We start from the raw sequence: 25894 nt of genomic DNA, 5'->3' as shown, positions 1-25894 counted from the left end.
TCTGTCAACAAGGAGACCTGGGGGTGCTGTGCTCCTGGGGCAGGGCATGAATAAAACTCAAGCCCTGCCTCACTTGTGGGTATTAAAAGCTCCCAGGCTTTCTTTGCTTGAGCCCTGTGTCCTGGATCACTGCCATTTCTGTCTCGATATCTCAGCTCCCCGAATTCTTTGTGGAGTTTTAGTGCACAACATCTTCCTTATTTCTTATCTTAAACTTTTGTCTAGCTTTGCTGTGCTCTGTTACAAAGCTACTGTCTTCTTCTAGAGAGGCGGTGTGGCCTAGAGTCTACAGCACTGGGATGCATGAGACTTGGGGTACATCTACAGTACGAAATTAATTAGAATTTATTCGATTCGAATTTTTGGAAGCGATTTTATACATTCGATGTTGTGTGTCTCCACTAAAGCACATGAATTCGGTGGAGTGCGTCCACAGCACCAAGGCTAGCATCAAATGTTGGAACAGTGCACTGTGGGAAGCTATTCCACAGTTCCCGCAGTCCCCGCTGCCCATTGGAATTGTGGATTAAGCTCCCAGTGCATGATGGGGCAGAAACATTCTTGCCAGTGTTTCTGGATGTGTGCCGTCACTCGCTCCCCCCTCCGTGAAAGCTACAGCAGACGTCATACTGTCAGCAGACGGTGCAGTACGGTGCACTGCCTGTCTCCTGGTACTATGAATCCACCTCGCGTGTCCTCTCATCTTTCTATCTACTATTTTATCTAACCATTTCCCACCTTTTTTTGGCTACCATGAACCAAGCAGCACAGCTTCCGCCGCAAACTCGGCTCTCCCGCTCTTGCATTGCTAGCTAATTTTTCCATGTTATCTGTCCTGGGCTCGTGTGTAAGCTACAGAAGGCAACAATTCCTCACCGTTTTTTAGCCATTGTGAACTGAGCTGCCCAGCTTCCGCCGCTTTTTCCATGTTGTCGGTCCTGGGCTCCTGGGGAAGCTACAGATGGCAACAATTCCCTGCCATTTTTCAGCCATCGTGACCTGAGCCACACAGCTTCCGCTGCAAACTTTGCTCATGCTCCCACCGCAAACTCTGCTCTCCCACTCTTGCAGCTCTAGCAGGCTTCCCTACAGAAAGCTTCTGTGAAAGCTACAGAAGACAATCATTTACCATCTTTTATCGGCCATCTTGAACCAAACAGGCTTCCTACGTTTCGCCCCTTTTTTCAGGATTACCCATGCAGGCGCCATAGTGCGGCAATCATGGAGACCGCTCAGATCTCCGCTGCAGTTTTGACCATTGTAAATACCTCACACATTATCCAACAGTTTGTTCAGTACCTGCAAAACTGGGCGAGGAAGTGACAACAGTGCGATTTGCTATACTGATGAGGACATGGACACAGACGTTCCTAGAAGCACAGCATGTGGCAATTGGGAGATCTTGGTGGCATTGGGCCAGGTTCATGCTGTAGAATGCTGATTCTGGGCCCAAGAAACAAGCACAGACTGGTGGGACTGCATAGTGTTGCAGGTCTGGGATGATTCCCAGTGGCTGTGAAACTTTCATGAAACTTTGTGACTTGCTGTCCTCTGCCCTGAAGCACAAAGACACCAAAATGAGAGCAGCCCTCACAGTTGAGAAGCGAGTGGCCATAGGACTGTGGAAGCTTGCAAGGTCCGACAGCTACCAGTCAGTTGGGAAACAGGTTGGAGTGGGCAAATCTACTGTAGGGGCTGCAATGCTGCCAGTACCTAGCGCAATCATTGACCAGCTGCTATCAAGAGTTGTGACTTTGGGAAATGTGCAGATCATTGTGGATGGCTTTAATGCGCTGGGGTTCCCTAACTGTAGCGGGGCAATAGACGGAACACATATCCCTATCTTGGCCCCGGCACACCAGAGCGTCCAGTACATAAACCGCAAGGGGTACTTCTCCATGGTGCTGCAAGCACTGGTGGATCACAAGGAACGTTTCACCAACATCAATGCGGGATGGCCGGGAAAGGTGCATGATGCTTGCATCTTCAGGAACTCTGGTCTGTTTGAACAGCTGCAGGAAGGGACTTACTTCCCAGACCAGAAAATTACTGTTGGGGATGTTGAAACACCTATAGTTATCCTCGGGGACCCAGCCTACCCCTTAATGCCATGGCTCGTGAAGTCGTACACAGGCACCCTGGACAGTAGTAAGGAGCAGTTCAACTATAGGCTGAGCAAGTGCAGAATGGTGGTAGAATGTGTTTTTGGATGTTTAAAAGCACGCTGGTGTAGTTTACTGACTCGGTTAGATCTCAGCACAACCAATATTCCAATTGTAATTGCTGCTTGTTGTGTGCTCCACAATATCTGTGAGAGTAAGGGAGAGACATTTCTGGCGGGGTGGGAGGTTGATGCAACTCGCCTGGCAGCAAATTTCTTATAGCCAGACAACAGCGCGATTAGAAGAGCTCAGCAGGGCACGCTGTGCATCAGAGAAGCTTTGAAAGCCAGTTTCATGACTGGCCAGGGTACCATGTGACAGTTGTGTTTTTCTCTTGAAGTTACCTGCCCCTAATATATAAAATACAATTGTTTAAAAACTGTTCTTTATTATTTGTTGCACAACACACTGAGAGGAATCCGAAGGTAGACCGGGGGCAGGGGTATTGAGGTGGGGGGGGTGAAAGAGGAGGGAAGGACAAGTCCAGAAACCAAATCAAAAGTTCGCATATGCCAGCTTTCTGGTGCTTGGGCGATCCTCTGGGGTTGTGTGTGTGGGTCCCCATAGCCTCCCGCCTCGTGTTCTTAGGCGTCTCGGTGAGGAGGCTGTGGACCTTGGGGAGGAGGGAGGGCGGTTATACAGGGGATGCAGTGGCAGTCTGTGGTCTTGCTGCCTTTCCTGCATTAGATCCACCATACTGCGGATCATGTCAGTTTGCTCCTCCATGAGCTTGACCATAGTATCCTGCCTGCTCTCATCGCGCGCGCCCCTCCTCTCTTCATGTTCCCGTAATGCTTTACGGGACTCTGCAGTTGTTTGCCTCCACACATTCAGCAGGGCCCTATCAGTGCAGGAGGACTGCATGTTGTCCTGAGTTCTAATGTGGACCATCCTCTGGGACGGAGTAGACAGGGGCCATGTTGAAATATTTGCACCTGCGGGAGGATAAAAAGGGAGGGTAGTATTTTAAAAGATACATTTCAGAGACCAAAGGGGATGCTTTGGTATGAGTAAGCCATAACACACAGCCGAGCAACAGAATTCAGCTTGCAGGCAGCCTAGGGGCATGCGGGGTTCCGCTTCTTCTACATTCATTTCAATGCTTTCAAACTGCTGAACCCCCTTTCCCATAGTAAGCAATGTCTGGTGGGTTTGCCAAATAAAAGGAGGGCCTGTGGGCTCTCTGGGATGATCGCTTCACACAACACCCCCTCCCTCCCCCACACCCACCACGTGGCTCCGATGAGGCTCTGAACAGGGATGAGCCCTTTAAACTAAACACGAACAGCCCAGCACAGCTGGGTTTCCCCCCTGCCCCCTACCGCGTGGCTCTGATCAGGCTCTCACTCACCAGAATTACCTTCTCCAGGGTCATGGTCTGGGAGCCCGCCTTGGGAGTTGGGAGAGGCTATTAGCTTCAGCTTTAAGACTAGTTCCTGGCTAGGGGGGAAAGCTGATTCCCCACTTGCCGCCCGTGCACTGTTGTCCTCCTCCTCCTCCTCCTCTTCATCCTCCAATGACTCTTCCTCCTCGCTCTGTGCAACTCCCCCCTTGCAGATGTCCACAAATAGTGGTGGAATAGTGGTAGCATCATCCCCCATAATTGCATGCAGTTCACGGTAGAAGCGGAATATATGGGGCTGTGATGCAGAGCGCCCATTCGTTTCCCTGGCTTTTTGGTACGCTTCCATGAGCTCCTTGATTTTTGTACGACACTGCTCTGTGTCCCTGGAGTAGCCTCTTTCCGTCATGGCCATGGAGACTTGAGCGTATGTATTTGCTTTCCCTTTTTTTTTTTTTTGGAACGTTAGTTCTACCATAACAGACCTGTCTCCCTGACATGTGATAAGATCCAGTAGCTCCCATTCAGACCATGCTGGAGGTCGTCTGTGAATCCGGGACTGCGTGATCTCCTATGATGGTGGACTGTGCTGATGGTGAACAACCAAGAAATGAAATTCAAAAGTTCCTGTGGCTTTTCCTGCCCACCTGGCTAGTGCATTGGAGTTGAGAGTGTTGTCCAGAGCGGTCACAAAGGAGCATTCTGGGATAGCTCCCGGAGGCCAGTAACATGAAATTGCGTCCACAATACCTTTAACCTGGCTTTGCGATCTCGATTTAAGTGCTACTCCACTTGCCAAGATGGAGTAAAGAAATCGGATTAAAGAGTCCTTTAAATAGAAAAAAAGGTTTGGTTGTGTGGACGGAATTTTTTTTTTTCCCTGAATTAACTCGGCTAATTCCGAAATAACAGACTAATGTAGACCAGGCCTTAGATTCCATTCCTGGCTTGCTGGGTGACCTTGAGCAAGTCACTTACCCGCCCTATGCCTTAATATCTCTATTTGTAAAAGGGAGGTAATGGTACCAACCTCCTTTGTAAAGTACTTTGAGATCCACTCATGAAAACCACTATATGAGGTAGCTATTATTACTACCTTTGAACTGGCTGCATTTCAGCATTGTGTGAAGTGAGTTATCTCAAGGTTTCTCTCAGTGCTTGGCAAACTAAATAGGGAATTGCTTCACCCACCACTAAAATGCAACCTCTGAAGGTGGCTGCAACCCTACTTGACTCTAGTTCAGGACAGAATGTGAAGAAGAGTCATTTATCCACTGGAAACTGAAGGAGGAACAGGGAACAGAATGTTAGTATCCAAATTGGAATTTGACAGGAAATCAGGATTTATGAAAAGCTGATAATTGCTTGGGATGTTGACTCTGTAGTGGAGGAAGAGGGAGAATGTCACCTACAGAATCTCTTATCCGAGTACTGATCTGTTCTCTCTTTGCTTAGCTTGTGGCAACTAGATGTGGCCGCACATAGTATAGAGTGGTTTGCAGATCATCTCTTCCGAATATCAAATATTGCAGAGCCTTATGGTTGACTGAAGGGAGAGAGAAATTCATTCTGGCGCTTACAGTTCTGAAAAAAAAAATCTCTGGCTCAAATTACTTAAGCTTAATTCTCATTGTTAAAGGTTTTATTTTTCTAGACTGGTAAAATTCTGTTTGGTGCTTTCTGCTCCTGCACAGTTGACAGTGTGGACTAAGGAGTTTCACTTTGGTCAATTTTGGAAGACAGTGATTGGTTGCTCTTAAGAATTTTTCCCCCCTGCCTGCTCATTTGCACTCCCTTTACAGGCAGCTGGTCTCCACAGTCTTAAATTCATCTTGTGCCTAAGCACCCAACAGATACCTGCAACTACTTATGAGGCAGTCAACCAGCTAGACAAGCAAAAAATGCTGCATTTGTGTATGAGCCAGAATTATTTCAGTGAAAGGCTCATGATGATGCAGTTGCGATGGTCTCTCTCTCTCTTGCTTTTCTTTGAATCCAAATGAAGAAGTCAGAGTCTTGGAATCCTCTCTCCTTGAAGGCAGAAGGGTCTGTTACATCCTGTTACAGCAAGGCTCAATACCCTAGCACTGAGATTACTCACAAAGACTCTAAAAGTAGCAGCAAAAGCAAAATCCAAGTGATTCCCTACAGTGCATCCAGTTGAGATGCAGTAGACCAGGTCATTTTGTTCTTTTTCTAACCTGGAATTTGTCACAAACATGGAAGAAAGTTCTCAAACTTCTTCTCGACTCCTCGAATTTCCCACCTGGAAGCTGCCATTAGTATAGCAAAAAGGAAGGTTGCCCAGTCAAGAACACACAAAGATGACTTTCAAGGCCACAGGTCTTCAGCCTGTCCTACACAGTGGGATGAGAGAACATCTTGAAGATACTGTTGCTTAGAATGGTCTCATGAGCAAGATACGGTCCAGACCATTTTTTCTCATTCATTCATCCTCCATTGGGCTCAGTGTGTTTCCATCCTCTGACACATCCTATCCAGCCCAAGGAGTCATTTTGGTGGTGAGAGGACTCAAACAGCCTGGTATTCCCCTGGATGATCCATGATCTTCTCTTGCCATGTGGGTAAAGCAGTATCTTTTTTCTTTACCCCAACCAGTGCTTCCCATAACCAGAAGACAGCTGAAGGCTTTCAGTAAGGCATTTGACATGGTTCCACATGGGGAACTATTAGTTAAATTGGAAAAGATGGGGATCAATATGAAAACTGAAAGGTGGATAAGGAACTGGTTAAAAGGGAGACTCCAACGGGTCATACTGAACGGTGAACTGTCAAGCTGGAAGGAGGTTACTAGTGGAGTTCCTCAAGGATCAGTTTTGGGACCAATCTTATTTAACGTTTTTATTACTGACCTTGGCACAAAAAGTGGGAACGTGCTAATAAAGTTTGCGGATGGCACAAAGCTGGGGGGTATTGCTAACACGAAGAATGACCGGGATATCGTACAGGAAGATCTGGATGACCTTGTAAACTGGACTAATAGTAATAGGATGACATTTAACAGTGAAAAGTGCAAGGTCATGCATTTAGGGATTAATAATAAGAATTTTAGATATACATTGGGGACACATCAGTTGGAAGCAGAGGAGGAGAAGGACCTTGGAGTATTGGTTGATCACAGGATGACTATGAGCCGCCAATGTGATATGGCCGTTAAAAAAGCTAATGTGGTTTTAGGATGCATCAGGTGAAGGTATTTCCAGCAAAGATAAGGAGCTGATAGTACCGTTATATAAGGCACTGGTGAGATCTCATCTGGAATACTGTGTGCAGTTCTGGTCTCCCATGTTTAAGAAGGATGAATTCAAACTGGAACAGGTTCAGAGATGGGCTACTAGGATGATCTGAGGAATGGGAAACCTGCCTTATGAAAGGAGACTCAAAGAGCTTGGCTTGTTTAGCCTAGCCAAAAAAAGGCTGAGGGGGGATATGCTTGCTCTTTATAAATATATCAGAGGAATTAATATTAGGGAGGGAGAGGAATTATTTAAGCTTAGTACCAATGTAGACACAAGAACAAATGGGTATAAACTGGACACTAGGAAGTTTAGACTTGAAATTAGACAAAGGTTTCTAACCATTAGAGGAGTGAAATTCTGGAAGAGCCTTCCAAGGGGAGTAGTGGGGGCAAAAGACATATCTGGCTTTAAGACTAAGCTTGATAAGTTTATGGAAGGGATGGCATGATGGGATAGCTTAATTTTGACAATTGATCTTTGATTATCAGCAGATAAGTATGCCCAGTGGTCTGGGATGGGATGGGATCTGAGTTACTGCAGAGAATTATTTCCTGAGTGCTGGCTGGTGAGTCTTGCCCACATTCTCAGGGTTTAGCTGATCGCCATATTTGGGGTCGGGAAGGAATTTTCCTCCGGGGCAGATTGGCAGAGGCCCTGGAGGTTTTTTGCCTTCCTCTGCAGCGTGGGGCATGGGTCACTTGCTGGTGGATTCTCTGCAGCTTGAGGTCTTCAAACCACAATTTGAAGACTTCAGTAACTCTGACATAGGTTAGGGGTTTGCTATAGAAGTGGATGGGTAGGGTTCTGTGGCCTGCTTTGTGCAGGAGGTCAGACTAGATGATCATATTGGTCCCTTCTGACCCTAAAGTCTGAGTCTATGAAGATTGCATGAAATCCACTAATGATCTTGTCATGCCAATCTAATTAACCTGTGAAATGCTCAGATACTCATGTGATGGGTGCTGCTATATAACCCTAAAATAAACAGCAAAACTGTTCACCTGGTTCGACATCCCAGGCCAACCAGAACTAACTATGATGAATAGAAGCTGTCCCAGTGTTGCTAAGAAATAGAAACTACTGGGGGATGCCAGAAGTAGATTCTTTTGCCACTCAAATAAATTAGGAAGTTACCAAATTGTTTAGCAGGTTCAAGAAGCCACGGGCGCATGCAGTGCATGCTGCCAGTATGAGATGGGCAGGGAGCTTGAAATACGGATTTCTGCCCTTTCCCTCATCTCAGGGATCCTTCAGAAGATTAAAAAAGAAAAGACGGAATACTTGTTAAACTCACCATTCCAATGTCACTTTGCAAGACTTGATGTTCCAACTTCCTGCTCCTAACCAGGAGCTTAAAATCATCTGTCTAGTTGCCCCCATTCCTTCTGCCTCAGAATTCTTTCTCTCCCCCACCTTTCCATAGCATTTTGGAGACTAAGTGGCACATCTGTTGTGATGCAGGATTATCAGATTTTGTCCCTGGGATGACTAGTGTCTAGTAGACATACATCCAGTTTTCTTCACGCCCTTTATAGGCTGTGGGCAGCTCTCTCAGTGCTGTTTGGACAAATACATTTCTCTGAACACAGGGTCCATTTGCTTGAAAGACCTGTAAGATTGAGTCAGAGTTGCATTTTGGGTTGTCGACTTGAGCCTTCTAAGGTCAAATTCTTGTTCTCAGGGCAACAGGAAGGAAAGTAGAAGGGTTTATAGCAGGATCTTATTCCTGTATCGTGTTCTATTTAGGCTCTATCCATATGAAACTATTTTCACCCTGCAGTCCCTCTGTAGCCTAGAGTACTAATATTTTTAAGTCTCCGTGTTCCTCCCTTTTGAGTCTGACCACTCTCCCTCTACACTTAGTTTTTCTAAAAAAGCTTTTTATGGCAATTTTTCCTTTGTTCAGGCATGTTGGAGAGAGGTCTGTTCACTCCAGTAAATAACTGCTTTCGGTCTTCCACAAGGTTAAAGCAGCTCTCAGGAAGAGTTCCAGGGATGGTGCTCAAGTTAAGGTCTTTCTTTCATCTCAGTCAGGAAATTGACTTACAAACTTTCTTACAGAAGAACTTTTGGCATAGTTTGGTCAAAAGTCTTAAGTCTCATTTACATGGAATTCATCAGATTTTAGCTCCTTATTTGGGATCTGAAAGTGTCTCCAAAAAAGTTTAAAAGCTTCCAGATCTTCCCTGGCTAGATGGTCAGAGTCATGTGTTCTGTATGTGATGTTGGGACTTCTCCCCAGCAGCACTTAAAGCCCACTCTACTGGGCTGTGGGCTGAAAGGGAAAGAAAGGGCTTCAGTGAGGATTGTTTAAGGCTGCCACCTGGTGGCCTTTCATATATGTCTTGAGTCACTGTTCCCTTGATGTGTTATCCTCTACAGCAGATGCGCAAGGCAGGTTGGTGCTCAGTATTGCTACAAGAGCAGGGGAAGCGCTGGATGCTGCTGTTTAGAGCCTAATGGTTCAGACTGTTGAATGAGTAGGAGAAAAAAGGAAAAATCACTTTATCAGTAACCTGAATTTGTTCAGCAAGGCATTTGACAATCTAGCATTTGACCCTTTCAGGCAAATAATACCTTGCTGTTCTATAGAGCTTTCCACTGGCAGATATCAATGTGCTTTCAAAGGAGGTAAATATCATTATCCTATTTTATAAATGGAAAAACTGCGGCATCAGGAGGTGACGTGAGGTGATTTGCCGAAGGTCGCTCAGCAGGTCAATATCAGAGGTGGGAATAGAACCCAATCTCCTAAATCACAGTCCAGTGGCTTGGACAACTACTTGACACTGCCGATTGGTCTCTGTCTCCCAAGCTCAAACAGCAAAGGGAAACCTGTTGATCCAGGTTGTTGTGCTTTGTCTCAGAACCTGATTAACAGATGATGAAAATTTCCCTTTCTGTTGTCACCATCTTTGATCTTGTTTGCTATAATTTAATATCCTGACATGCTGATTGCAAATTCTACAGTGAAGAGAGATGCTTCCATACCTCATCATCTTATCTCCATGTAACCACTATGTGCTGGGTGGCAGGACTATTGTTTTGGTTAAACGAGGTGAGAATATGGTAAGACTGTAGAAAATTTCTCATTTGTTCTTACTGCAGCCAGAAGATGAGCCAAAAGAGGAAGTGACACCAGCCAAACCTGTTGTGGGAATTATTTACCCTCCTCCAGAAGTCAGGAATATTGTAGACAAGACTGCCAGTTTTGTAGCCAGGTAAGTAACACTAGCTTGGCTCTCATTTCATGGGATTTTCAAGCCCTCTGGGGAATGCCACTCACTGCACTAATCCAGAAACAAGCAGGTCTCCAGATTAATTGGCATCAGAATGTGCTGTTTGGTGGGGCTGGGGAATGTTTTTGTGCTGCCTTGCAAAATCATAATGAAAGTTTACCAGTTGAGCTGCAAAATTTACTTGCTTGTCTTTGCCACAAGGAAGATGGTAGACAAAAACAATATTCTACTTCTCTGTCACAAATTACACCCTCAAGGTAAGCTGGTGAGTAAAATTTGCTAAGGGTGCTTTTGCAGTTTGTATAATTGTTTTTACGGTGGATCACTCCCTGATCTGAAAGGGAACTTGGTACATTCCAGGATTCTAACAAAAATGAGAGATTAGTGCCCTCTCAAGAGACCAAATTAATTAGAGGTTCAGTGACAATATTACTTTGAACATATTTTACAATCTGCAAACCAAATTATAGGTTTATAGAATGTCAAGGACAGAAGTACCTGCCTCTTCCTTGTTGGGGTGTGAGGGTAACTCCCTATACATAGCAGTATATGGCTCTGTAAACTGACTCAGTTGGTATGAAATGAGTCTACAAGAGGGGCATGCAAAGTTTATGGGGTCTTAGTTTAACAAGTTTTTAAAAATTGAAATGAGATCTAGGGCTACTTGAATCATTCAGCATTTAGAACAATCTCCTGGTGCAGTACTTCTGGTGTAAACAGAACTTGTGCTAAGCATGATCGTGTGTGCTTGGTAGGGTGAATAAATGTCACTAGTGAGAATTGTTGAGGTTGTGATGGTAACAGGGAAGTAACTTTCTTCTGCCCCCTCTTTCCATTCCGCCTGCTACTCAAGAAGTTTGCATATGGTGAACCCATTATGCTAGTCTGTGCTCCGGTAGATAAGCACCCTACTACACTTCCCATTATTGTGGTGCGGTAGAAAGCAAATAGTGCAGGGCTCCAACACAGAAGCACATTGCGTGGATACAGATGCAGAGGGAATAACTAGTGTATGATTAGAGATAGTACTGGAGCCCTTCATATATCTCAGTAGAAACTCTCCATTCCCAAACCTTAGACATGAGCTGCCAGTTTTGATTGTTAGCTCACTGGCATAGCAAACTCTGTATTAGCTAAGCAGACTTTCTAGCTTTTTCAGTTGTGTAAATAAATGTTCATGTGCAGATTGATGGTATGTTGACACTGACTGAAGCCTAGGGAGACAAGGTTTTGGTCTTGATGATGGTGAACAAATAGTCCAGGAGGAGGTAAATGAATAGATGAAAACTTCAGCTGTAGTGCAAATTCTTGAGCCTTCTGGCATCCAAATGTGAAAGCACATAATGTTCCATTGTAGTGGTACAAGGCTGAAGCGTTATCCCTGTTGGCCAAAGTCAGTTACTGAACTATGGTGTCTTAAAAATTAAATATTTAGTGGATCTTGTTGAACAGACTGATGGGATATATGTGCCTAGTTAGGCTAGGAAAAAGAATTGTGGGTCAGTTGTTGCTATGGAATTTTTGTTGGAACAAGGTAGGATTTAAATATGACTTCAGCTTTAGCTGCTAGCGCACTAAAAGCAACATCACAATACAATCAGTTCTTGGATTGGCTGTATGATCATTAATTTTTAACTTTTAAGAACCTTGTTGAAAAGGAATGCTGTGCACAGAGCACTTTAAGGAGGAAAGTTGATGCATTTTAAATGTAGCAGTCTCTTATTGGGCTAATCAGCAGTCCATAAATTTTCTTCTAATCCAATAACCAATGGATATCTGCCTGTTAGAGAGCCAAATTGACTCATACAGGCAATTAAAGATGTAAGTGATTTTAACTGTCTTAAGAAATTGGTCATGAAGTGCTGAAACAAAAAACTCAAAGTTCCTTTGTGTAAAAATGAATTGTGTAGGTCAGCAATTGGCTGATGGATTGGGCATGATTTATTTAGATTTCTGGAGAAGTGATATTTGGTAGTGTGGGGAGGAAGACCATGTTTGTCCTCAGAGGAGAGGAGGGAAGTTGGTGCACCAACATTACTTTTAGTAGTTGTGAAGAAAATTAATTTTTTTTACTTCAGTGTTCATGCTGACTCTTCTTAACTCACTTTTTTTCCTCCCCAGAAATGGCCCAGAGTTTGAAGCTCGAATCCGTCAGAATGAAATAAATAACCCCAAATTCAATTTCTTGAATCCCAATGATCCCTACCATGCATACTACCGGCACAAAGTCAGTGAGTTCAAAGAGGGCAAGGCACAGGAGCCCTCGGCTGCCATCCCCAAGGTTATGCAACAGCAGCAAAGTGCTCAGCAACAGCTTCCCCAGAAGGTAAATTGTTAGTGTCTATTGTTAGCCAGGAGTTGGCTCATAGGGCGTCAATTCTGATCTTGGTCTTTCAACCTCCTTGCTCAAACAAGCTCTGGGTTTGATCTGTGTGTTCATGTTTTCACAATGGAAATCAACACTGAGAGACTTTGAATTCTATAAGTGCCCAGGCCTCTTCCTTTTGGTGCACATAGGTATGCCCCTCGGTGCCCAGGGTTCGTATGCCCTGAAACTTGACAAAGCTGAGAAACCTGCTTGTATCTCAAAGAGAGGTAATTTTGCTGCAGTTACTGATCACAATTGAATGCCAGTTTGACTAGGAATGTTCCTGAACAGATATTCATGTGATCGCTAGTCTTGTATATATCTAGAATATCCTGCCAGAAGTAAATTGCTTGACAGCACCCTGCAATCAGTGCAAGATTTTGCTGGGCTTGTTGTATGCATTGTTAATTCCAAGGAGTGTATTTCAAGCCTGTTTTCTCCAGTTATGTTGGCATCTCAGCAACATTTTGTACTCCATGCTTTGAGATAATCTCACATAGTCGGGACCTAGGTTAGGTATGTATTAGCTAGCAAGAGGCCACTCGCTGAACCTACCTGTTTCATGTACTCTGTACAGTCAATGATCAGATGTTTTGTGGTTATGTCTGTTAGGAGATTATAGCTACATTCCATAGCTGCTTCCAGCTATGTTTTGTGTCTAAGTAAACTTTTTGTCGTCATCTTTTTGCAGTGGGCCTATTTAAATGACTCACTCGTAAACTATATTATGTTAATACCTGTTCCCTTCCTTGCAGTTATAGCACCAGAAATGTTTGTCATTTTTTCTCTCCAGTTAATGAAAGCCACTGGCCTTCCCAAACAGTTACTTAAGAGGAGTGAGTAATGGCTTTCATGGGTGCAATTAGTGAGGTGTCCAAATTCCCCTCTGTAGGTACAGGCTCAGGTGATCCAGGAGACAGTTGTTCCAAAGGAGCCACCTCCAGAGTTTGAGTTCATCGCAGATCCTCCCTCAATCTCAGCCTTCGACTTGGACGTGGTGAAGCTGACTGCGCAGTTTGTAGCTCGGAATGGCCGGCAGTTCCTGACTCAGCTGATGCAGAAAGAACAGAGGAATTACCAGTTTGACTTCCTGCGCCCACAGCATAGCCTTTTTAACTACTTCACCAAACTGGTTGAGCAGTACACCAAGGTACTCTCTGGGCTTCTCTCTCTTCTTCTGAAAGCATTATTTCAGCATTATGAATAGCCAGTCTAGAAAGAGAGAAGAACTTCTAGCTGTCCTCTTTTAAATGCCTGTTTTTGTGTACTGGGAGAGAACGTTTTGCTCATTGTCAGAAAACGTGTATGGTGCCTAACACTACGAGACCCCAAACTTGATTTGGATGTTCTGAGCGCTACTGTAATGCAGATAAAAGTTGTTCCTTTATAGCAAGAGAAGCAGGTGACATGGCAGTGTGAGAGAATACTATATCTGAGTAGTGATGATAGCTAAAAATAGGGTAACAGGAGAAATGGAGCTTAGCTTCCGGGGATCCAGTCATAAGATTCATTTTTGTCTGGTGTAGAAACAAGATAATTAGGACAGCTTCCTTAATTATGAACCAATTTGTATGATAGTCATCAGTGATTTCCTGAAAATGTGTTTCAGATCTTGATCCCGCCTAAAGGCTTACTTATCAAACTCAAGAAGGAGGCTGAAAACCCTAGAGAAGTCCTGGATCAGGTAACTTGTGACTAATTTCCATAAAACTACAGAAGCATTCAGGGCTTTGGAGCAGTGGAGCTGCAGGTTTTTGCCTGGAGCACAGCTCCAAAGCCCTGGAAGCATTTCAGTCTTGTCTTGTTCTGAATTATTTCTGGTTTTGAGCTCAGCATCTTTCTAATTATTGACATCACGTGTAAGCACAACGAGAACAAAGTGTGGGAACTGGGCATTTCAAACTGTTTTCCAACCATGGGAAAATAAGCCAGTCTGATCAACCACTTGTGTAGCAGGCTTTATATCTTGGTCCTGGGGGAATTCTGCGCCAAAAAAATTAAAATTCTGTGCACAATCTTTAAAAATTCTACAAATTTTCATTTGTAAAAATAACACTATATATAATTACATTAGTTTCAATTATTTTGATAATTTTATTTCAAAATACCTGTCAGCAAGTATGTCTGTAACAATACAGACACATACACAAATTTCCCCAGGAGTAAAGAGTTAAACAAACCCCAGTTCCTCTTTCTCTGCCTCCACCCTCCTAGAACTCAGCCAAGGGGCCAGAAATTCTCCTCCCACCCCCACCCCAAGTCCGGCCAAGGGGCGCCCTGGCCCAGACACTTGCCCTCTATCCCCCACCCACCGGCCCAGATATTCTCAAGCTCTATTCCCCCCCCAGAGTCCAGCTGTGGGCCACCTGCTGGCCCAGATACTCACACCCTCTACCCTGCTAGAGCCTAGGGATCCAGAGGGAGAAACAGCCTGGTGCGGGGTCCTGGACTTTCATTGAGTTTCCTGCATGCTGCCATCTCCTTCCTTCAGAGTGTGCTGGGAATTTCCACTTCTGGGAATCCTCCAGTTCCTTCCCCATTCCCCCAGCCTTGTCTTTCATTTGCAAGCTGGTCTCAGCCAGGTCCAGCTACCCCCACTGGCGGCCAACATCTCTGCAGCCCATTTCTGTGGGGATGGGGGAGAAAAATTCTGCACGCACAACATGAATATCTGCAAAATTGTGCAGTGGTGCAGAATTCACCCAGGAATAATATCTTCATGAAGCTTTACTGCAAAAAGCATTTTCCCATCCCAAAGAGCTTACAATCTAAGATCTCAGTTGCTACTCCATAGGCAAGTCTGTTAGTCGGTTTCTTAATATACAGTACCTCAGAACTTTGAGAATTAAGGTTTTCCTCTAGCAGACTATATTTGCAGTTTGGAACATGACTGCATGTTTATGAGAAGTATATCAAGCAGTTCCAGGTGTTACTCTGTCAGGATTTGAGATCTGTCTTTTGGAATTCTCACTATTATTAATCTAAAAAGTTTGACAGCCGCACAGTGCCAGACCTGCAGCCCATACTCAAGCAAACCACTCCTTGAAGGCAGTGGGAGTTTTGCCTGGTTGCTGCAGGATCAAACTCAATTTCTAAATTTTGAATTAACTGACTTTCAAGGGGTGCCCACGTGGCTGCCCTGGAGGCACTGACTGTATTGGGTCTTACATATTTTGGAGATTAGAGGTGAACACCTGTGGGGATTGTGACTTGTTTTATGGTTCCTAATGGGTTCTCCTTTGTATACTGAGATATGCTTCCCACTTCTGTGACTCAGTGCTTTATGCCTCCTTGTGCAGGTGTGCTACAGGGTGGAGTGGGCCAAGTTCCAGGAACGAGAGAGGAAGAAGGAAGAGGAGGAGAAGGAGAAGGAACGTGTTGCTTATGCCCAGATTGATTGGCATGACTTTGTAGTTGTGGAAACAGTGGACTTCCAGCCCAATGAGCAAGGTAGGAAAACTAAGTGACATAACCGCTCTGTGACTCAGGTTCTGTGTTTAGTGGGAATGATATGTGCCCCTTGAGAGCTGCTGGAAAATGCTGTAAATAAAAAATATTAGATGGGTGCAAGGTAGAAGCATATGATGTCCCTTTTAAAATATGAACTGATAAACTTTATATCTGCTGAGTTCAGGTCCTGTTTCTTCTGCAGTTAGTGATATCAGTGATGCTTAATTGGTACTGCTTTCTTTGTGACTAGCAGCTTACGGTGTTATCGACTGTTCCACTGAAAACCAAGACCCCCGAACTCTGTTGCTGCATTAGCGCCCCATTGTGGTGGTAGCTGCTTCCCTTCCTTTGCTGCCTTCAGTTTGTGTTATCACATATCTTCATGTGGGCGTTCAGACCAGTCTTATCCCTAGCCTTTCCCTTCTATATGCCTTTGCTCCCATGAGCCCATCAGTACAACAGTCTGATTTTCCCCTCCCCCCACCTCCCAAGTTAGTTTCGTGAAAGGGGACTGGTGCCTGTGTCTGCATCTTGAGCAATTACTAGTGCTAAAGAAGCCCTCATGTTTGCTTTTTTCTTTGTTGCAGGGAACTTCCCTCCTCCCACCACTCCTGAGGAGCTGGGGGCTCGCATTCTGATCCAGGAGCGCTATGAGAAGTTTGGTGAAAGTGAGGAAGTGGAGATGGAGGTGGAGTCAGATGAAGAAGATGAAAAGCAAGAGAAGACAGAGGAGACCCCATCTCAACTAGACCAAGACACACAAGTGCAGGATATGGATGAGGTAAGTAGCTGGTGTGATAAAGGATACTTTCATTGATAGTACTTTAATGTGGCTTATGGGGTGCTGCAAGCTCTCACTTCATAGCATCCCTGTGCTTCTTGGTGTTCAATGACTGTTATCCTTTTGCATAAGGAAAGTTGCTGTAGAGAAAACCTAAAAGATTGTCCTATTAAATAGATCACTTTTCATTGCACAGTTGATGCATTCAGAAGCCCCCGAGATGTTAGTTGTTCTCAAATTACTAACTTAGCTGCCTTATGGGAGAAGAGATGAGAAAGGGCTATGGTTAGGGCCCTACCAAATTCACAGTCATGAAAAATGCATCAGGGACTGTGAAATTGCTGCCCCCGTCCTCCCCGCCTTGAAATCTGGTTGTTTGTATGCTTTTACCTTATACTATATAGACTTCTTGGGGGAGACCAGCATTTCTCAAATTGTAGGTCCTGTCTCAAAAGGGAGCTGCAGAGGGGATCACAAGATTGTTTTAGAGGTGTCTCAGTATTGCCACTCTTACTTCTGCACTGCCATCAGAGCTGGGCACCCAGCTCTGAAGGCAGTGTCCCACCAGCAGCAGTGCAGAAGTAAGGTTGGCAATACCGTACCAGTCCATCTTACTTCTGCGCCGCTGCTGGTGGTGACTCTGCCTTCACAGCTGGGATCCTGGCCAGCAGCCGCCGCTGCCCAGCTCTGAAGGCAGCGCTGCCACCAGCAGCTGCTTAGAAGTAAGGTTAGCAGTACTGCAACCCCCTCCACAATAACCTTGTGACCCACCCACCCCACAACTCCTTTTTGTGTCAGGACTCATACAATTACAACTCTGTGAAATTTCAGATTTAAATAGCTGAAATCATGAAATTTATGATTTTTTAAAAAAATCTTATGACTGTGAAATTGACTAAAATGGATTGTGAATTTGGTAGGGCCCTAGCTATGGTAAACCATAGCCCCTTGATTCTAGAACTAAAAATTAGAGATGCAGTTATTTAGAGAGAAATGGGCTACCTGGTTCCCTCTTTCAGCAATAATTAGACCAGGGATCAGCAACCTTTCAGAAGTGGTGTGCCAAGTCTTCATTTATTCACTTTAATTTAAGGTTTCATGTGCCAATAATGCATTTTAAACCTTTTTTAGAAGGTCTCTCTTTCTATACATCTATAATATATAATTAAACTGTTGTTGTATGTAAAGTAAATAAGGTTTCAGAATGTTTAAGAAGCTTCATTTAAAATTAAATTAAAATGCAGAGCCCCCTGGACTGGTGGCCAGGACCTGGGCAGTGTGAGTGCCACTGAAAATCAGCTTGCATGCCGCCTTCGGCATCCATGCCATAGGTTGCCTACCCCTGAATTAGACTGTCCACTTTCCTTAAATTATAGCAACACTAGTGCTGGCACCCTTGCTGCTATTTTAAAAATCTCTGTAGATACATAGTGCTTGATTGCAGTGTATTTATCTCTGACACTTCCTTTTTTCTGAATGAGGTGGGGTCCCATGACACAACCTGCTAATAAAGATATTTTAAGGGGCTTGAGATTTCCCATGGAGAAACTGTCAACAAGTGAAAAATGAGAGAGCCTGTTTCACTTCTGTAATGTGTACTCTAGAGCCAAGATTGTTTCAGTTGTGGAGTGACTGCATAAGCCCTGTTCACTTGATGCATAGATTTTTGCCCTATATGACTTTCAGTGCGGTTGCTGCATATTCTGTGTTCGAAGATATTTGATCTGCTGTTAATAACTTGTAAGCATTGTTTTAATTTAAGGGCTCAGATGACGAGGATGAGAGTCAGAAAGTTCCACCTCCTCCAGAGACCCCAATGCCACCACCTCTTCCTCCAACTCCAGATCAGGTCATTGTGCGGAAAGACTATGATCCCAAAGGTAAACTGGAGTTTGGTGACAATGAGCAATTTAATTTCTTACTGAATAGTCACCCAAGACCTTGCCTGACTTGACTGCACATCTTAGAAGCATTTTTAACAATGTGGTTTGTTCTTTCAGCCTCCAAGCCATTACCACCAGCACCAGCACCAGACGAATATCTTGTGTCTCCCATCACTGGAGAGAAGATTCCTGCCAGTAAAATGCAAGAACACATGCGAATTGGCCTTCTGGATCCCCGCTGGCTGGAGCAGCGGGATCGGTCTATCCGTGAGAAACAGAGTGATGACGAGGTCTATGCCCCAGGTTAGTCTGATGCCTCTCACAAGACTCCAAGAGATACTCATTTAAAAACCCAGTGTATAGTTTAAATCTAATTTAATCATGTCAAACTGATCTGTATCAATTGGAACTTTGACATATCTTGAAATGCTGATTTGTGTACTGTGCTCGTTTAGTATACATATTCTGGTAGCCATCAAGAACACTGAAGCTTTCCTGTAAACAATGTTCTGCACCCACCATATTAACTGGAGATCATTCTTCAGTAACAGTGATATTGGACCCATTGGTACCAAAAATATTCTGTGAAACAAGGGATTAGAGCAGTGGTTCTCAACCTGTGGCTGTGGGCCTCTTGCAGCCCATCAGCACACAAATGCGGCCCACGTGACATTCTCGGGGCCATACAGGTAGTATATATATTGTGTGGATGCGGCCCACATAGCACACATGCAGCTGCATATGAGATCCACAGTGGTAAATTGTTGAGAACCACTGGATTAGAGAATTAAGCAGGACTGAGTCATCTTGTTCTATTTTGTCATATGAGAGAAAATGTCTGTCTTTTTTTCCTCTATCTCTGCCTGTCTTCAGGTTTAGATATTGAGAGCAGCTTGAAACAGCTGGCTGAGCGTCGTACCGATATCTTTGGTGTGGAAGAGACTGCTATCGGTAAAAAGATTGGAGAAGAGGAGATCCAGAAACCAGAGGAAAAGGTGCGGTGTAAACCCTGCTGTAACCTCGCCGCCCGCTGTCCTTAACCTGTAGGAATGGGAGTCTCCAGGGACTTGTTGCTGTGAAACAGCAGCCCTCACTTATCTGCTAATCTGATCAGAGTTTTGACAGTCTGATATGTTCTTCTGATTGTCTTTTTCCAGGTGACCTGGGATGGCCACTCTGGCAGCATGGCCCGCACACAGCAGGCTGCTCAGGCCAATATCACCCTGCAAGAGCAAATTGAGGCTATCCATAAGGCCAAGGGGCTGGTGCCAGAAGATGACAGCAAGGAGAAGATTGGTCCCAGCAAGCCCAATGAGATGCCCCAGCCTCCACCTCCCTCTGCAGCATCAAATCCCCCATCTAATGCTCCCCCAATCGCATCTGTGCCACGCCCTCCATCGGTAAGCATTTTTACTGACAAAGACAAACAGCTGCTTTGATGCTGAACTGGAAGTAGGTTTTACTGCTGCTGAAATGGGTCATGGTAGAGTGCTGCTTGGAAACGGGATTAGCATATTAAGAGCTCACTTTGCCAAATTAGCTCTAAATGATAAAATTGATCCTAGAAGTAAGTTTAAAATATATTAGAAATGGAAAATACCTTATGAAGGAGTTTTCCAGCAGCTGAGGTATTGTAAAGAGATGTCTAACTGGAGAGGAGAGAAATTCAGACAGTGACAAATCAGAGAGGAAGGAAATGTGGGCTGGGGAGGCGCTCAGAGGGACAGGAAGGTGAACTAGATAAAAGGCTGAAAGCCAAGGTGGGAAGTGAAAGTTGCAATCATAGGCAGAGGCGTAGGCACAAGAAATGGTAATAACAGTGTGCAGCTCACTCAGTCAGCCCCACTGAAGTTGTCCTAAATTTTGAGGTCGGCAGCACTCTGCTCATGTGGCTCTGTTCAAAGAGCTTCTGTCTCTGAGACTACTTTGTGTTTGTTTGTTTTTAATGGCTGTGCAATGTGGCTCCTGAGGATGGGGGGAAGTAACTACTGGCTTTTGCTACTACTGAGGCTTTTACACCCAATCCCAGACTTCCTGGGAATTTGGAAGAATGGCAGTAGCAACTAGAAGTACACATACCCCCAACCACCTACGCTTATATTCCTAAATATGACCAGCCAAAAGATTCAGAATGTGACCCTCTTCAGCTGTTGATCAGCCCTTTTGAACAATATAAGAGACTGAATCCCAGGCCATGGCTACACTAGAGAGTTGCAGCGCTGGTGAGGGGGTTACAGCGCTGCAACTTAGAATGTGGCCACACTTGCAAAGCACGGCCAGCGCTGCAACTCCCTGGTTGCCGCGCTGGCTGTACACCCGGTCGAGCCTCGGGTGTAGCGATTGCAGCGCTGGTGATCCAGCGCTGGTCAGCAAGTGTGGACCCCACCAGCGCTTTTATTGACCTCCGGGGTATAAGGAGGTATCCCAGAATTCCTGTCCACAACAAACCGGAAGAAAGGGAGAGCTCGGAGTTCAGCCAAACTGCTTATTTAAAAAACAAACACAGCTCCTGTTTGCTGAACTAGAGGAGGCCGGCAGGGGAATTACTTTGGAATGTTCACAGCTGTTTGCTTGAAGAGAGAAACAGCACTCTCACATGGGGGGGGGGGGGAGGGGGGGGGGGGGGGGAAGTCCGTGTTGAGCAGTTGCTTATCTGGTCTGATGGGTATTTAGCAGTACATAATTTGCGTTTAGTGAATGAGAGAGGAGTGGGGGAAGGGGGTCAGAACTTTTAAAATGATTGAAGCTAGGCACTGTGTGTCTTCAAGTCCTTAGAACTTGCAAGGCAGGGAGCTGAGAACAGTGTCAACTCCAAAAATCCATTGTCTGTCTGTCTCCTCCAGGCTCCCTGTCACATTCCACCCCACCCCACCTCTTTTGAAAAGCACGTTGCAGCCACTTGAATGCTGGGATAGCTGCCCACAATGCACCACTCCCAACAGCGCTGCAAATGTGGCCACACTGCAGCGCTGGTATCTGTCAGTGGCCACACTGCAGCGCTGGCCCTACACAGCTGTACGAACACAGCTGTAACTACCAGCGCTGCAGAACTGTAAGTGTAGCCATGGCCCCAGAGTGGCTGCAGCTGCACTTGGTAATAAATGTCTTCTTTCTAGATGCCGCCTCCTGTTCGCACCACTGTTGTTTCTGCAGTTCCTGTCATGCCTCGTCCCCCTATGACTTCTGTGGTCCGTATACCCCCAGGCTCTGTCATCGCAGCCCCCATGCCACCAATAATACATGCCCCACGCATCAATGTTGTCCCGATGCCGCCATCTGGTCCCCCCATGATGGCCCCTCGCCCGCCTCCCATGATAGTACCAACAGGTCAGTGAGTTGAATAATTTTTCAGCATAATTGCTCCTGGAAGATGCTTTATGAATATCCCTGCCCTCCCTCTCTAATGGGCCATCCCAGTGAAAATTAAAGCTCTTTGGCACTTTCTGAATGAGTCAGATAGACCCAAGTGTCCTGGCCTGCATTTCTTGTCATTAAAATCAGTTCTAACTTCCAGTCCTGTGGGTGAGCTATTGCTGAGTGAATAATGGCTGTTGTAACTGCCTCTTACTGCAGGCAAGGTGAGGGAGGTCATATCTTATATTGGACCAACTTCTGTTGGTGAGAGAGACGAGCTGTCAAGCTTACACAGACTCTTCTTTAGGTCAGACCGAAAAAAGAGCTCTGTATAAACTCGTCTCTCTCACCAACTGAAGTTGGTCCAATACAAGATATTCTCTTACGCACCTTCTCTCTCTCTCATATCCTTGGACTGACACAGCTACAACACTGTAATTACTGCAGTACATACCAGAGTACCTTTCAAACAACTGTACATTGAGATCTGTCCTCCTGTTGACGTGTGTGACCACATGAGCCACAAAAATTGTGTGCTGTTTATTGGCTGCCCCTGTCTCTTTCCCCACATGGGAAGGCCTTTAGTAGCTTCAAGCCAGCCTACTGCAGAAATGTATTAAGGGAACTGTTGTTGAATGTCATGTGTAGGTGTATATGTAGCCGTTTTGCCCCTCCTATTTCAGCATTTGTCCCAGCCCCTCCTGTGGCTCCAGTCCCTGCCCCAGCACCAATGCCTCCTCACCCCCCACCACCCATGGAGGATGAACCTGTGTCTAAGAAACCAAAAAGTGAGGACAGCCTGATGCCAGAGGAGGAGTTCCTGCGCAGAAACAAGGTATATAATTTGAGTAGCATCACAGTCCAACAGTGTTGTGCAGTGCTGGGAACTCTGACCACACTGAAGTATTCAGTCTCTCCCCAAAAGAGGCCATCTCCTCTGAAATGGTACCTGAATCAATGGACGGACATATAGGAGGGCAGCTGGCCAGGCACAAGTGCCCCATGAGAAATTGACTCTGCATCTCTGAAGTAGCTCCTTCCTGTCACTCTCCCTAGAGCAATTGAGTTAATTTAAATTTACCTGGAAAGTTGTATGACTGTATAAAAAAAACTTAGGACTTCCTCTCCCAGAGAGAAGGGCAGCATGGGGAAGTCAGTCTTAAGGAAAGGCTAAGTATGCAGAGTAGCTTTTAGTAGTTCTCCAGTTAACACACACGGTAAAGACCTGTTAAAGTGTGTCCATTTCCCTACAAGGAAGTGTCCCCAGATCAAGGGTGACTTGGATATTAAACTGAGTTAGAATTCCTTCCCCATGTCTGTCACTCACTGCATCTTCTCTGAAACTGAGTTGTAAATTCTTCAGGGTAGTGAATATTATTGTCCTGTACTTGTACAGCATAATAGGGGCCCTTTGTGATAAATGCTGTATGCATGCATACAGTACAGTTAATCCTGATTGTAGAAGGTAGTGTTCCCCATGTCACTAGAGTCAAACCACCAAATGAACAGCCAGAAGTTAATAAGGAATAGTTGGGAGAGGGGTGGGAGCCAGAACTCTTAACTAACTTTTGACAAAATGACTTGCCAAGTAAGAGTAATGAAGCAAATAAAACACATTCATGTTGACTCCCTAGTAACAGGGAATTGAAAGGTGCAAGTTGGCGGCACCCAAAGGAACAGCAAAGTGGTTGCCTCTTGTCACCACATCTGTCTGTATGCACTGAGGACCATCTGTGTGTGTAACTACATTTAATTTTTTTCCTAGGGTCCAGTCACAGTTAAAGTTCAGGTTCCCAACATGCAGGACAAGACTGAATGGAAACTGAATGGCCAGGTGCTGGTGTTCACCCTTCCACTCTCCGATCAGGTATGTGACTTGTTAACCTGGCCTTAACTCCTGCTATTCCATTGCTGTGTGATTGCTGGCAGGACAGCATCTAAACTGCCTGGCTGGGACTGTAAACTCTGGACTCTCCTCACATTGCAACTGTGTATAGTTGCGGGGGATGGGAGTGGGTGGAGCTGGCTACTTGTGCCGTGCCCTGCCCTGCCCTGCCCTGGACGCTGGAGGGACTGAGCTCTCTCCTGCTTGTTTTTAGGTCTCTGTAATAAAGGTTAAGATCCACGAGGCCACAGGGATGCCAGCAGGGAAACAGAAGCTGCAGTATGAGGTGAGTATGTGACAGTGTTAACCCTTCAGATGCTGCCTTGTCACTTACCTGCACTCTTCCATACAGAAAAAAATTGTTTAAAAAAATTGCAAGGCCCTGAGAGCTGCCTCACTCTGCCTCTTGTGTGCATGCAGTGCAGGGCAGTCTTTAATTACATCACACCCACTTTGTGCAGAGGCCCTTCCCCATTCAGTGCACAGGCTGGATGGCAGACAGTGAATGAGAGTGATTCTGTGGATTCACTCTTATCTTGTCACCACTGCAGTATAAATCTGTTGAAGCCAATGGGCTTTCTGTAAATTTACACTGGTATAACTCATCTGATTTGAGCCCTCCGTGTGTGTTGGGGTTGAACACTGTACCACTGAAGTAGCTTCTTCAGAGCCCTGCTGCTTTGAGTGTATTCTTGTGTGCACTGAATGAGACTGTGTCCCTTTGCTTTCTAATCTTTACTCCAAAGACCATATACATGTTGATTTACAGGGTGTGCCCATGAAATTCCACAACTCCTGCACATGTATGTGCAGAACATCAAAATATTCAGACACTTTAAAAAAAACAACAACAACACTGCTACTACGAAGTGTAATCATGCATGCAGTAGGATTTTAAAGCCATCGTAACCCAGCCAACTCTAGAGAGACTTTTACTAGAACACCAAAAGGAACATATCCCTGCCAAATTTCAGCCTTTCCTGCCAAGGTTGTAGAGCTATTTAAAAAAGAGGGGGAAATAAAACAAAAACTCCTTTCTTTTATAATGGCAGATATGTATTCTCTCTCACACACAATATCTAGCTTCCAGTAATATTTCTGCTCTAACCTTTCAAAGAACTCACTTTGGGGAAAAACCTAAGTCTGTTAAACTTCCCCCCTGAAAAAGAGTAAACACTTGTCTCTGCACTCTGGCTGCAATGTGGAAATCCTGTGACAGCACTGAAACCCAACTCTTATTACCCAGCTCCTCCACATCATCTTTCTCTCTGGGAGATCTCTCCTCTGTACACCAAACCACCCTGGGTCTCTCCTAGTTTGGTAGTAAACTTCCTGATTGCCCAGATTGTCGAATCTTTCTGGAGGGAGCACTGAGTCCTCCTGTTGTTTCTTGCAGGGCATTTTCATCAAGGACTCCAATTCTCTGGCTTATTACAACGTGATAAGTGGTTCTGTGATTCACTTGGCACTCAAAGAAAGAGGAGGCAGGAAGAAGTAGGAGTCAGGGTGCCTACAACTGTTGGATGCTCTGCCATGTGTGTGAACCCAACAACTAGAATCCTGCAGCTTCTGGAGACACTGTGACAAGCTGAAACATCAACTTGCGATACTGACTAATCCCCACTTCGGAGCTATTGACTGTGTTTTGGCCCTTAGTCCGAAAATCAGACAGTTACAGGGCAGGAGAGAATGCATATTGCCCAGACAAAGCCATTTAAACGTTGTGACCTTGCGTGTAATTTCACAGCTCTTGTGACACTTTGCTAGATTGCTGTTCTTAATTACGACTATTTTCATTTAATTCCCTATAGCAGCAGTGGCAGCATTTCAAGTGAGATCTTGTCCAGATTGGACTTTTAAAATCCATCTTCATTTTGCATCCGGGTTTGTTACGACACAGGGAATATCGCCTGTCTGACTAAAATGTTAGCCTTTTCACTTAGCCTTTTTTGTAATCGAGAACTCCTTTATTTAGTATAATAAACCCCCTGCTCCTTCTCTGTGAAATGTACATGTAAGAATCTCCTGCAGTGATTGTCTTTGGATTTTATCCTTCTTTGGAATAACTGGACCTTGCTGCTGGTATTGATAGAGGCCCTGAGATTGTTTCTGATCATCCTGTACAGTATGTGACTTGTTTTAATAAAATTCTAATCTCAGTGGGGAAACT

At 45.0% G+C, this 25894-nt stretch overlaps 1 protein-coding gene across 1 annotated transcript in view; it reads left to right on the top strand.

The window, feature by feature from the left end:
* Positions 1-25894, top strand: part of SF3A1 (splicing factor 3a subunit 1) — a 27188-nt gene extending 1294 nt beyond the window's left edge. The window contains exons 2-16 of the mRNA XM_030582471.1: positions 9873-9985; positions 12125-12329; positions 13264-13521; positions 13981-14055; positions 15671-15821; positions 16409-16602; positions 18365-18482; positions 18603-18788; positions 19359-19480; positions 19643-19885; positions 21602-21812; positions 22523-22674; positions 23605-23706; positions 23939-24010; positions 25121-25894. Coding sequence (XP_030438331.1) covers positions 9873-9985; positions 12125-12329; positions 13264-13521; positions 13981-14055; positions 15671-15821; positions 16409-16602; positions 18365-18482; positions 18603-18788; positions 19359-19480; positions 19643-19885; positions 21602-21812; positions 22523-22674; positions 23605-23706; positions 23939-24010; positions 25121-25222 — 2304 coding nt within the window. The 3' untranslated portion in view covers positions 25223-25894. The remainder of the gene's footprint in view (positions 1-9872; positions 9986-12124; positions 12330-13263; positions 13522-13980; positions 14056-15670; positions 15822-16408; positions 16603-18364; positions 18483-18602; positions 18789-19358; positions 19481-19642; positions 19886-21601; positions 21813-22522; positions 22675-23604; positions 23707-23938; positions 24011-25120) is intronic.

Source organism: Gopherus evgoodei, chromosome 13, assembly GCF_007399415.2.
Source record: "Gopherus evgoodei ecotype Sinaloan lineage chromosome 13, rGopEvg1_v1.p, whole genome shotgun sequence".
In the NCBI taxonomy this organism is placed as follows: domain Eukaryota; kingdom Metazoa; phylum Chordata; order Testudines; family Testudinidae; genus Gopherus; species Gopherus evgoodei.
Note: the sequence above shows the minus strand (reverse complement) of the source record. Positions and strands in the feature narration are given on the sequence as shown.